The 11,435-nt window shown below is 51.0% G+C and overlaps 1 protein-coding gene across 2 annotated transcripts in view; it reads right to left on the bottom strand.

Moving 5' to 3' along the window:
- Nucleotides 1-355: 355 nt before the first annotated feature.
- Nucleotides 356-11,435, bottom strand: part of CTIF (cap binding complex dependent translation initiation factor) — a gene marked incomplete at both ends in the record, with an annotated part of 82,604 nt that continues 71,524 nt past the window's right edge. For both annotated transcript variants that reach the window (XM_079548492.1, XM_079548493.1), the window contains 2 exons: nt 356-571; nt 1,459-1,512. In XM_079548492.1, coding sequence (XP_079404618.1) covers nt 356-571; nt 1,459-1,512 — 270 coding nt within the window. The remainder of the gene's footprint in view (nt 572-1,458; nt 1,513-11,435) is intronic.

Genomic DNA, 11,435 nt, shown 5'->3' with positions numbered 1-11,435 from the left:
GACATCTGCTGTGTGCTGCCTGCTGCCAGTTGGCCGGAGCCGGGCGGGGGGACAGCGTGAAAACAATCCTGGCCCCATTGGGCTCGCTCCTCCGACTCACCGTCGTCTTTCTAAAGCCAAACAATAACCCGGCGGGACACGCCGATTTCAGAAAAGAAAACCCTACAACAAAAACACGGCAGGGAGGAGGGGTGGCACTTGGCGACGAGGCTGAAAGAAACATGCTTCTCCCTCCCCACCCCACGAACATAATTCTCGAGCATGCTGGGGTTTGTCTGCTTGGGTACATTAACTGGAATCCCGCTAAGGTGCACGTCTTCTCCTCGCCCCTTCCCACCCCACCCTGCCCTGCCCCTCAGGCCGTCAGTTTTTGGATTGTCTTGTTGTAGTACTGCGTGATGGTGGGCGTCAGCGGGTTCCAATTGTTGGCGTGCAGCTCGATGACCTCCAGCAGGAGGGAACGCGTCAGCATGGACTCAGAGGGACACAGCATCTTGTCGCGGGCCGCAGCCAGCAGCTCCGTCATCATCTCAGGCAGCTGCTCCTCCAGCAGCCGGCCGGTGCTCTGCAGCTGTCAGGAGAGAGGGGGCAACAGCGTTACGGCTTTGTTTTTGTAGAAAGGCAGTATCGTTCAGGGTGAAAAAGACCATCAGGTCCAACTGCCAACCCACCGCCACCATGCCCCAGTAGTCACACAATCAGTTAAGGTTGTAAAAGAATACTAAGATGATCCAGTCCAACCGCTGAGCCACCCACACAAAGGCCATTTAGCCGTGTTCCCAAACAGAAGCACAGAATCGGGAAGGTTGGAGAAGGCTTCCAAGACCCCCAAGCCCAATCCACCCCACCATGTCCACTGACCATGTGCCCAAGTACCACATCTCCATGGTTCTTGGACACCTCTGGGGATGGGGACTCCACCACTTCACAGGGCAGTCTGTGCCAGTGCCTTACCATTCATTCCAAGAAGAATTTTTACTATTTCCTCCTCTTGTTGGAAAACAGAAATGCTGCACTACGAGTGAGGTTACGAGAGGGAGGAGTGCATGGTTCATTTCCCACCAACTTCAAAGGCAGCAGCACTGGGTGCTTTGGAAAAATCCCACCTAGAACTCGAGCTATTGTCAAAACACAGCATGTGCTGTGATGTGGTGCGCAGCCCTTTACCTGATCCTACATTTGCTGCTGATTCACAGCTGTCGTCTGCCCCGGTCACTAAGCAGGGCTCTTCTGGATGTAGAACAAATCCCTTTGCATCGCAACCAGCACTGTGTTTCCAGCCTTCTGAGCATGGCCACAGGCTCCTAAAGCAGCCCCAGAAACCCCAACCTCAACTTTGCAATCCCACCTGTGCAGTATAGGTACCATAATTTCCCTACAAAGCACAGCAAAGCTCTCTGCATAGCCCACCACTGCTGCAGGAGGCAAAAGGGACAACATGATGTGGAGCTTCCCTACCTCCATGGAGCAGCACAGCACGGCATCCTCCTTCACATCCTGAGATTGTAACAACTGCAAAAGAGAGGAGATTGGAGATTAACCACTTCTCTTAGAGTACTGATGCTTGCTGAGAGCATGGGAGTCTCCCTGGTCCCTTTCGACCACCTTATCCTTGAAGCACGAAGGATCTCCATTCACCTTTTGGCATTTCAGTAGTGATTTTTTCAGCTGCTTCCCCACTGGAGCCAACCCCAGACCCAGCTCTGCTCTCCCAGAACTCTGCATTCCAAACACAGCCCATAGGCACAAGCAGCTTCTAAGAGCACCCCAACACGATGCTACAGGGTCAGGCCACAATGGCATGGGTCAGTGGCAAAGGGCAGCTCAGCCCGTCCATCCCCAAAAACAAGGAGCTGTGAGCAAAGCTGGGTCAAAAATGCACATTTTTACAGAATCACAGAATCATAGAATGGCTTAGGTTGGAAGGGACCTCAAGGATCATAAAGCTCCAACCCCCTTGCCACGTGCAAGGCCACCAACCTCCACTTTTTTTTTTTTTTGATAGTGCATGCTTCTTTGCTTCTGTCTTCACTTCACCACTGCCATGCACACAGAGTCCTCATTTCAGGCTTTCTGTTAAAGCCACAGGAGACAGAGCAGAACTGTACTGGCTGATTTTTCTGCAGATAAAAACTGTGATGTGGTGCATTGCTGTGGCAGACTCAACTGATTTCATTCATCTCTGAAATTCATCAAAAAAAAGGCAAAACGTGGAAAAGTCTTTGGACTAATTAAACTTGCCCATGAACAACACAGCTCAGTGGCAGTGAATTTGCTCCGAAGTCACACATCTTACTGAACACACTGCTCTGCTTTTCAGCCTCAGTCATCTCTTCTTCCCACTTCCATTTTATTCTGTTTCCTTTCTTTTAGAAATGAACACGTTTACAGCTCCACCACCACTGGAAAACGAGAAGTAACTCCAGGAATTATAGTAGGTCTCAAAGCTGTATCTTCGCTCTCTTCTGTTTTCAGCAGAAAGCACTCTGTTTTGAAGCTGATGTTGACAGCATCTGGACAAGCACACGGTCCCATCGGTTTGATTTCATGTTAGACAAATACCCAGCCAGGCCCTGAATGCATGCAGCAGTTCCCTCAAGTTTATCTTTCCACTGAATTGTTTGGGAACAGTGGTTAAGCCCAAGCCACAAGCTCTGAGATAAGTTCTCCTAAACAGTTAACAGATTCTTTGCAAAACAACCCAAGAGATTACATTAAACCTTCCCCCAAAAAAACAACAGCAACAAAAAACTATTTCTATTAGAGATAAATATAAACAGGCAGCAGCCCAGAAGTACACTTCAGCAGAGACTGGGATGCTACCACTGCGATGTCCCTGCTGTGATGCCACCACTGAGATGTCACCATCAGGATGCTTCCCCTGGGATGTCACCATTGGGATGTCACCACTGGGATGGTACCATTGGAACGTCACTGTTGGGTTGCCACCACTGAGATGTCACCATTGGGATGTCATCATCAGGACACTGTTGGGATGTCACCACTGGGATGTCACAATTGGGATGTTCCTAGCAGCTCACACTATCAGGGCTGCATGCAAGCGCTGAGTGTGCAAACCCAAACCTGAGCAAACTGCAAGCCTGATGTGTGGCTTTTGCACAACCAGACCCTGACCCTAAGCAATGCCATTAATTGCTTGCAATCTGATTTTTATTTACTTAAAATATTTCAAGGTAAACACACTATACTTAGTAAATTATCACTCCCACGTTGGAATTATTATTTATTTCACTATTTATAACTGCTCCTCCCTGTGGTGCCCCAACCCCACTGTGTCTCGCACCATTCCCACTGGCTGCTCAGCCCCACACACTTTGGGTTTACCTAGCAATCATCCCCTTGGGGCTGAGGCTGTCTGCAAGAACACTTCTCCATGCTCTTTAGCCGGTTCCCTGTATTGGGTGAAGCCGTGCAGCCAAAGCAGCAGTTGCTGCTGGAAAGCAGACAAAGAGTCTGCTCGATTTCCTAAGAGTGGGGGCCGTGTGCCAGGATCTGCCCGGCTGGTCACATAACACCCGGCCACGGTTGCGAAAGGCTTCTCACTTCTTCTGCTGGTGCTGGATCGAGAGCTGTGCAGACTGGTGGGAGACAGAAGGCATCGTGCTTCCATCCCTGCAAAGCTCCAGTTCTCAACTATCTGTGCTCCACTGAGTGATGGGTAAAAAATGGCTCTGGACCTGAAATACCTTGAGGGTCTGTTCCTGGAAGTGCTGTGTGTGATTGGGATTTCCTGGGAGCACTGGGCACTACTGCTTATCAAATCTAAGGAACTCTACCGACAGCAGATATGGGTACAGCTGTGAATATCCACCAGCAAAACAAAGTAGCAAGCGCATATGCCTTATTTCTCTCCACTCACCAAGATGGGCTCTGCAGAAGAGCTGAAGATTTTGCATCACCCAGTCCAACCTCTCTGTTAAAGCAGTATCCCCCAGGGCACATCCCACTGGGTTGTGTGTAGATGGCTTTAGATGGGGCCCTGGGCAACCTGGTCTGGTGAAGGACAACCAGCTCATGGCACGGAGTTGGAATTGGATGGGCTGTAAGGCCTCTGCCAACCCAACCACTCCTTAGTTCTATCGTTCTAGGATCTTCCAGGTCCCTTCCAACCCAACCATTCTATGGTACTATGATTATCCCCTATTCCTTCCTCCTCTGCTCCCAAGGCTTACCTAGCATCCCTGTGCTCCCATTATCCAGGAGAGGACAAGAAGGACCCAAAACTGCACCTGGGCTTCATCACGTATCACCAGTTTCCTCCTTCCAAGTGCTGACGGACTCACCTGAATTTGTTGCAGTCCACTGGATGTAAGCCAAACTCCCCAGTACTCCAGTGCACATCCCAAAACTATTTGGGTTCATTATCCACTTTCTACCAAGATAACCCACACCACAGCAGTGCTGACGCAGAGCTCTCAGGGTGCCCACACCACGAGCAAGATGGAGAACCTGCCTCACTTCTCACCAAATCATGAAGGCTGGGTCATGCTCTGCAGCTCTTCCCATCAGGAGATGCATACATTACCCTCTACAGCTGCAATGACACTTTTCCTGTAAGGCTTTGCACTAATTATTGTGTATGACAACGCTTGCAGAATGGCATAAGCAGCGCTGGCCACAAACTGCCTCTTAGCATGCAATGCTTTGGGACGCTTCAGTGATGACTCCAGTGTGAAAGCAAAGAGGATTTTCTGACCTCCTGGAATGATGACCCAGAGGCATGGGGTGGCTGGGGCTTCTCTGGGAGCAGCACTGAGCAGGAGTTGGTCTGTCTGGGTGGCACGGTTTGGTGAAAACAGACTGGGGAAAAAGCAAAGTGCAAATGTGGGCTCTGGGGAGGAGTAATTAACACTCCATCAGCACAGACAATTCCAGGATTCCTCCAAACAGTTCCCTGAAAAAGTATCAACTCCCCATTGCTAGGCATCAGAGGAACTTTTGGAACCAGAAGACACAAGTAGCATCTTCTCTGATGCTGAGGTTGCCTAAGCACGAAATGAGATTGGGGGAATTCCTTTCCATTACAGAACTGATGAGGTAGGGGATGCATAGGGCACACTGTCTTCCCACCCAGCCCCACTGCAGACTGAATCAGCAGCAAAGGGTGAAGCCGGACACGTTTGGAGGAAACAAGAATAGCCACCCCAAAAGCTCTGCTACTCCAGCCTCTTGCCTCCAACCTCGATACAATGAAGGTTCCAAGACCACTGCAGTTGCACAAGGTGTACCCCACACAGGAGTATCAGCCCCTTTTGGAAGATGCTGATGGCAATTCCCACTTGCTTCACTGGGAAGAGGCCACCAGGATGGGGCACTGCTGGCCTCGCAGTGAGTTAGGGACCGTATCATGCTGTATCTGAGACAGCCTGAAGGAGCTGCTTCTACTTGTCTTACAGCTTTTAGCTGAGGAGGAGACTTCTGTTCTCCTCTTACCCAACCTGGACATTTTGGGATACTGGAAGTGATTGGAGAGTAGGAGATTGGTTTGCCTACTGCACTCAGCAAATGACAACATTGGTTCTCCTCACTGGGCTCCCGTGGAGCTCCAAAAAGAGATACTTAACAGCAAATTGCATTAAGGCCAGAGAACAAAGCCTGTGCCCAGCCGTGGGAAACTCCTCCTCCTCCTTCCCACTGCAGACAAGGGAAACCATGAAGCATCTCTCTCCCCAGATCTGGGACAGCAAAAGAGACTTCTCCAAAGATGGAAACCATGGAGACAATGATGAAGGCAATCTTGTTGCTCATCAGGTCAGACCATGCATCCCAGTGGTAGCCCTATTGGGTGGCTCCCCTTAGAAAAGAGAGGTGGAAGGCATCGCCCTCACCTTGGGGACACATCCATTGGGACTGTCTGAGCAGAACCAGAGGTATGTGTGCGGGTGAGGTGGAGTGGGAGAGCCACTCTGTCAGCCTCACCCTGCCTGGCTGCAGCCATAACAGCCCTGGGAGCAGAGGATGTGACCTCATCCCAAAGGGAAAGAAGCGGCGAAAGCATCGTGCTGATTGCACAGGGCCCACCCTTGGCTGCTGGACACTCCGGTGCTCTGCTGGCTCTTCACGTGCTTGTGGACACAAATAGCATCACAGAACATCCTGAGCTGGAAGGGATCCATAGGAATCACCGGGTCCAATCCCAAACCCAACCCTGTGGCTGACAGCGGTGTCCCAGTGTGAGGAGGTGGGACCATCCCAGGGGATGGCACCTGCTCTCATTGCTCCTTCCACCCTTTTCCCAGGGAATGAATGGAGGCTTCCCCAGCAATCCCCTAGGGCAAGGAGACAGCAGTGGCCCCGGTTGTCCCTGGTGGCCTTGCTTCTCTAAATTTGGCTCTGCTTGCGAAGCTGTTCATAGTCCAAATCTATATCCATAATGGAAGATATAGAAGAGAGCAAACCCTGGGGTGAGCAGGGATATAGATGGGATTTTCTCTCTGGCACCAAAGCCCTTCCTTGTCTGAAACACGGCACTGCAGTTCCCATGCTCACTGGCTGTGACTGAGTCCTGCAGCTTTCCAGGAACACAAGTTCTGGTGCACAAAACATTGAGCTGAGCTCTGGGTATCACCATTTTTGTGTCTTCATCTATTCCCAAACACCAATTGCTTTCCAGGGGAGACACCTCCTAGGCATCCCCCTCAACCCTGTCCTTGGCCAAAACAAGGAGCACAAATGAAGAACCGCATTTGCCGTTCTGTTTTTGTTTGCCCCCACGGTCCCAGGGGCTCAGCTCCATAACCAGCACGGCTTTGTAGGCGACATAACTAACTGTTAGTTTCTTCCTTCCTCCTCATGCCCAGCTCTTCCTCCAGGACTCATTTCTCCCTATTTTCTTGGGTCAGCCCTGGCCACGTTGGAGCTCCAAGGCAGAAGGGGCGTGGGGTCAGGATCTGGACCTCTCGTTGCCTTCACTGCGCAACAGAAAAAGCCAAATTCTGCCTCGCTCTCAGAGAATGCAATCCTAAAACCCAACCTCTTATTTCACTGCCAGAGAGCTTCCAAATTCTGATGCTTTTTGAAAAGGGAAAGCCATTAAAATAAAACCCCCTCCGTGCGACAAGATGTGATTTTCTCTCCCAGCAGCACCGCCCTGCGGCTCGGCTGCAGCTGAGGGAGGTTCTTCCTCTCTTCCTCTGAAGGAGACAGCGAGAGACAGTGCCCTCCAAAGTTCAGACGTTAATTACCACGTTGGAATACTTCTCTAAATTACACAGCGTGGCCCCAGGAGATAACAGGCACTGAGAGGGGGAAGGGAGTGGATGCTGTCTGTGTGCTGCACTGCAGCTCAGATGTGGAGGCAATGAGACGGAGCAGCCCCCTCCCTGCCCTACACCTCAGGCTTGCAGGGAGTGGGGAGACAGGAGGGAAGCACTGTTCCCAGCAGTGGAGGCAGGAAACACATCATCCCCCAGTGTGGGACCCCAATGGGAACCTCCAGTGTTATGCGGACCTCCAGTGGGACCCTTCCTGTGACATGGGGACCCAATGGGATCCTCCCCGAAAACTGTGAGTCCTCAGTGAGACACCCTCAATGCCATAGGGACCCCAATGGAACCCCACACTCAAACTGGGACCCCCTCAATGGGATCACTCTCAATGGCATGTGAACCCCCCAGTAGAATCCCCCAAACTGGGGCCTCCAACGAGACCACCCATGCCCCAGTGAGACCACCCTCCATGTCATGGGGACTGCCAAAAGGACTCTCCCCCCTCAAACTGGGACCTCCAGTGAGAACATTCTTGACATGGGGTGGGACCCCATTAGGACCCATCCAACATGGAGACCCTCTCAGTGTGGGATTCCAATAAGACTCCCTCCAGCTTGGGCCCCCTCATGGCATGGAGACCTCCAGTGGGACCCTCCAGCATGGGAACATCATCACGAGATGTTTAATTAGCCTGTGATGAGCTGCTTTCTGACATGTGCTTAGAATCTGTCCCAGCAGTCCCATCCCATGCACCCATGGGTGCTGGGAGCACAGTGCTGAAGCAACATGGCAGCTTCTTGGGAAATTAGAGATGGGGAAGATGCCCAACATGAGAGAAAGGTTCAAATATGAGGATCTGATAGCCAGACTTAATGATCCTAAAGGATCTTTCTTTAATGATTCTACAATACTGGAGCTCATCAGCTTCGCACCAGGCTGTGAGACCACTGAGTGTGTCTTGGAGGAGATTAGGAATGATCCGCATGGATGTGCCTCACCTCCTGGATCTATGGAGATTTACAGATGAGAGGAGAGCTTGGTTGTCTACTGTGTTCATTTTAACAAGCGTTTGGGTTCTGTCTCCCAGTATCCAAGTAGAGGTAGACAACCAGGTTAGTTAACCTGGCTGGATGGCTGGGGGCGGAGGGATGTAAGGCAACCATTGGGCTCACTGCAGGACCTGTCCTTTTTAGCACCCCTACTAACAACCTGGAGGAGGTGAGGTGCCCACTCCTGATAAGTCTGGAAATGACACAGAATTGCAAGAACCAGTCGACATGCCAGCCAGAGGGAATCAGCAGGCTGGAGGATGGAACAACAGGAGCCTTAAGAAACCAACGTTCCAGGAGAGGAACACGGGGGCAGGAATAGAGTTATAACAGGGCAGGAGGGAGGCAGAGCCCTGTGGGACCCCACTCCTGGAGGAACCATGTACGTCACTGCCTGCAATCTCTGGAGCTGGTTTTTCCACTTTCTTGCTTGCCTGCCATAGGCAACTGCTGAGATTCCCTGGATGTAAATCCAGCTCTGTCTGCTGCACGGCGTCATACAAACAAACAAATACATCCCAAGCAGCGCTCGGCACCAACTCTGAGCTGGAGGCAGCTCAGCTGGCAGTGGGCTGGCAGCAAGGTGGCAGCTCCCAGCCCAGAGGCACCTCCTGCGTTGGCACCCAAACAACATCCCATTGAGGATGGGACAGAGATATGGAAGAATCCAAACCTCTTGACACCGCTCATCCCACGCTGATCCCATACAGCACAGAGCTGGGTGAGGAGCAGCCAGCCCAAAATGAGCCTCAGTGGGACAGAAGTGCTCAGAACCAGTTAACAACAGCTGGGATATAGCATTACTTACCATCTCTCTGCCTGCACCAGCCACAGGGCACTCGTCAACCACACACATCCCCGTCGACGGTACTTGCTGGTCCCCAGTCCTAACCCATTCTCTAAACTTTCCTGACTCAGCAGTGAAGAATAAACGTGGTTGAGCTGCAGGAACCAGAGTCCTTCTGTTGCTGGTTCCCTTGTTGCTGGAGCAGAGTGCCCCACATTGGGCACGGGACAGAGGCTGTGGAGCAGCGAGGATGTCAGCACTACCGCCTGTCATCCTTCAGGGCAATGGGGATTTAAAGAGACTGACTTGGCATTTCTGCATTAAGCTGGGACCACACGACCACAGGGCTGGGAGACCACAGCAGGACATCCCTTTCACTGTGGACACCAAGCTCAGTGGTGGGGACAAAGTCCTAAAAGCTCCCCGTGTTTGGTAGCTGCCATCGTTCTCTGGTTCTCATCTGTCTCATCTGTCAGAGGGGCTCTCTCTAAAATTCTCTTCTCCCCATAACCCTCAGGTGCCAACCTTGGGGCTGGGAGACCTACTTCCCTTCTCCAGTGCTATGACCCAAATTTCCTCTGCTCTGATGCACACCTGCTCTCATCCCTACTGTCCCCACGCTGCTCTCATCCTGGCGCCTCACTTTGAACTGGCTCTGTAATTAGTTGTGATGTTATTAAGTTTTTATCAAGGGAAAGGAAAGGAGCTGGGGAGGAAGCTCTGCAGGGGAAGGGAAGAAACATTCCTGCTGTAGCCATCAGGAACTTTCCCCTTCCTCTTCTCACTCCCTCACTGACCTTTGGCTGAGTCTGCCAAAACCATAAAGGAAAAGGGGAAAAAAAAATAAAGAGAGGAACTAAAAAGCAAGAGAAGCAGGGAAGGATAGGCAGAGCAGAGACGGTATCTTATGTTGCCTTGCCCCTGATAATGATTTATCACCAGAGGATGGGTGGATAGATGTCCTTTCCAACCCAACTGATACTATGGCTCTATGAGAACCCAGTGCTGAGCTACCACACAGTCAAGGTCCCAGCCCTGTAGTCATGGGCCAGTCACTTTGGGGCATGATGGAGAGCTGAACAGCTCTGGCTCGTCCACATCAGCTGAGCTACGAGGTCTTCATCTCCAGGAAATGGAACGGCTTGGACAGAGCTGTCCTCTTAGGGAACAGAGAGATTAATGTTTAAGAAACAAGCTTCTGCATGACATCTTGATACAGTTAGTAATAGCTTTTTATGGAGCTGTTCTGTAGCAAACAATATCTGTAATATGCGAAACTCATGTCTTTAGGGTGCCACCATGCCCCTGTGTCCCCAGTATGACATGAGCAATGGTGACATCACAGCAAGGGCAGACAGGAGCGTGTTGGGAACAATTCTGGCAGAAACAGGGCTGGGATGTGTCATGGCTGCAATGGGAAACAGGAGCAACAGGAGCTCTTCCCAATGAGGTGACGCATTGTGCTGTGGGAAGAGAATTTGGGGAAGTTCTGCTGTTCTTAGAATCCCTCTCCTACCTCCTCTGCGAGACATCTGTGCCTCACTGTGATGCCCCAACCATTTCTCACTGTTACACTCACTGTCTGTGAACTCTGCCCACAGTACTACTGCAAAGACAAAATGTTTATTAAGCGTTTGCATTCAGAGAAAATTTTCCATGCTAAAAGTCATTCCCAGCGATTTCTCTCCCTTACTTTCCCTTGTTCAAGATCTACCAGTACTGGACTGACAGTGTGGGAGTAATGGCGTAAGGGAGCTTGCTCTTCTCTCTTTCCTTTCTGTCTGCCTCATCCACTCATTGGCATGAATGCCTCCAATCACAGAACAACTGAACGGTTGGGTTGGAAGGATCCTTGAAGAACACAGAAGCACAGAACCATAGAATGGTTGGGTTCAAAGGGACCTTGAAGATCGTCCAGTTCCAACTCCTGCAGCAGGCTGGCTGTCCCACACCAAGGCTCCATCCAACCTGACTTTGGGCACTTTCAAGAATGGGGCATCCATCTGCCTTTTAGAAGTTTTTATAGCTCCTCTGGTGAGGATTTTGGCAATGGTGAGATGTGCCAACCTAAACACTGGGCTTGCAGTCCCAATTGTGGGGTTTTGCCAACCCTTTGAAAAAGAAGTCTTGCATGGACCATGCGGTTTTCATGAGCAAAATCACAGTGGACAGAAAAAGCCAAGTGCCCCTGGAGGCATCCATACTGCTAGAGTGAGAATCGTTCATGTGGGGAAAGCGAATCTCCAGGAATAACAGAGCAAACACAGAACTGTTAAGGTTGGAAAAGACCGGTAAGATCATCGAGTCCAACCCTAAGCCACCCCCACCATGCCCAACCCATCACTACGACATCTACAGATCACAGGCAAT

Source organism: Tetrao urogallus (genome assembly GCF_951394365.1).
Source record: "Tetrao urogallus genome assembly, chromosome: Z".
NCBI lineage: Eukaryota > Metazoa > Chordata > Aves > Galliformes > Phasianidae > Tetrao > Tetrao urogallus.
This window is presented reverse-complemented; position numbering and strand designations above follow the sequence as displayed.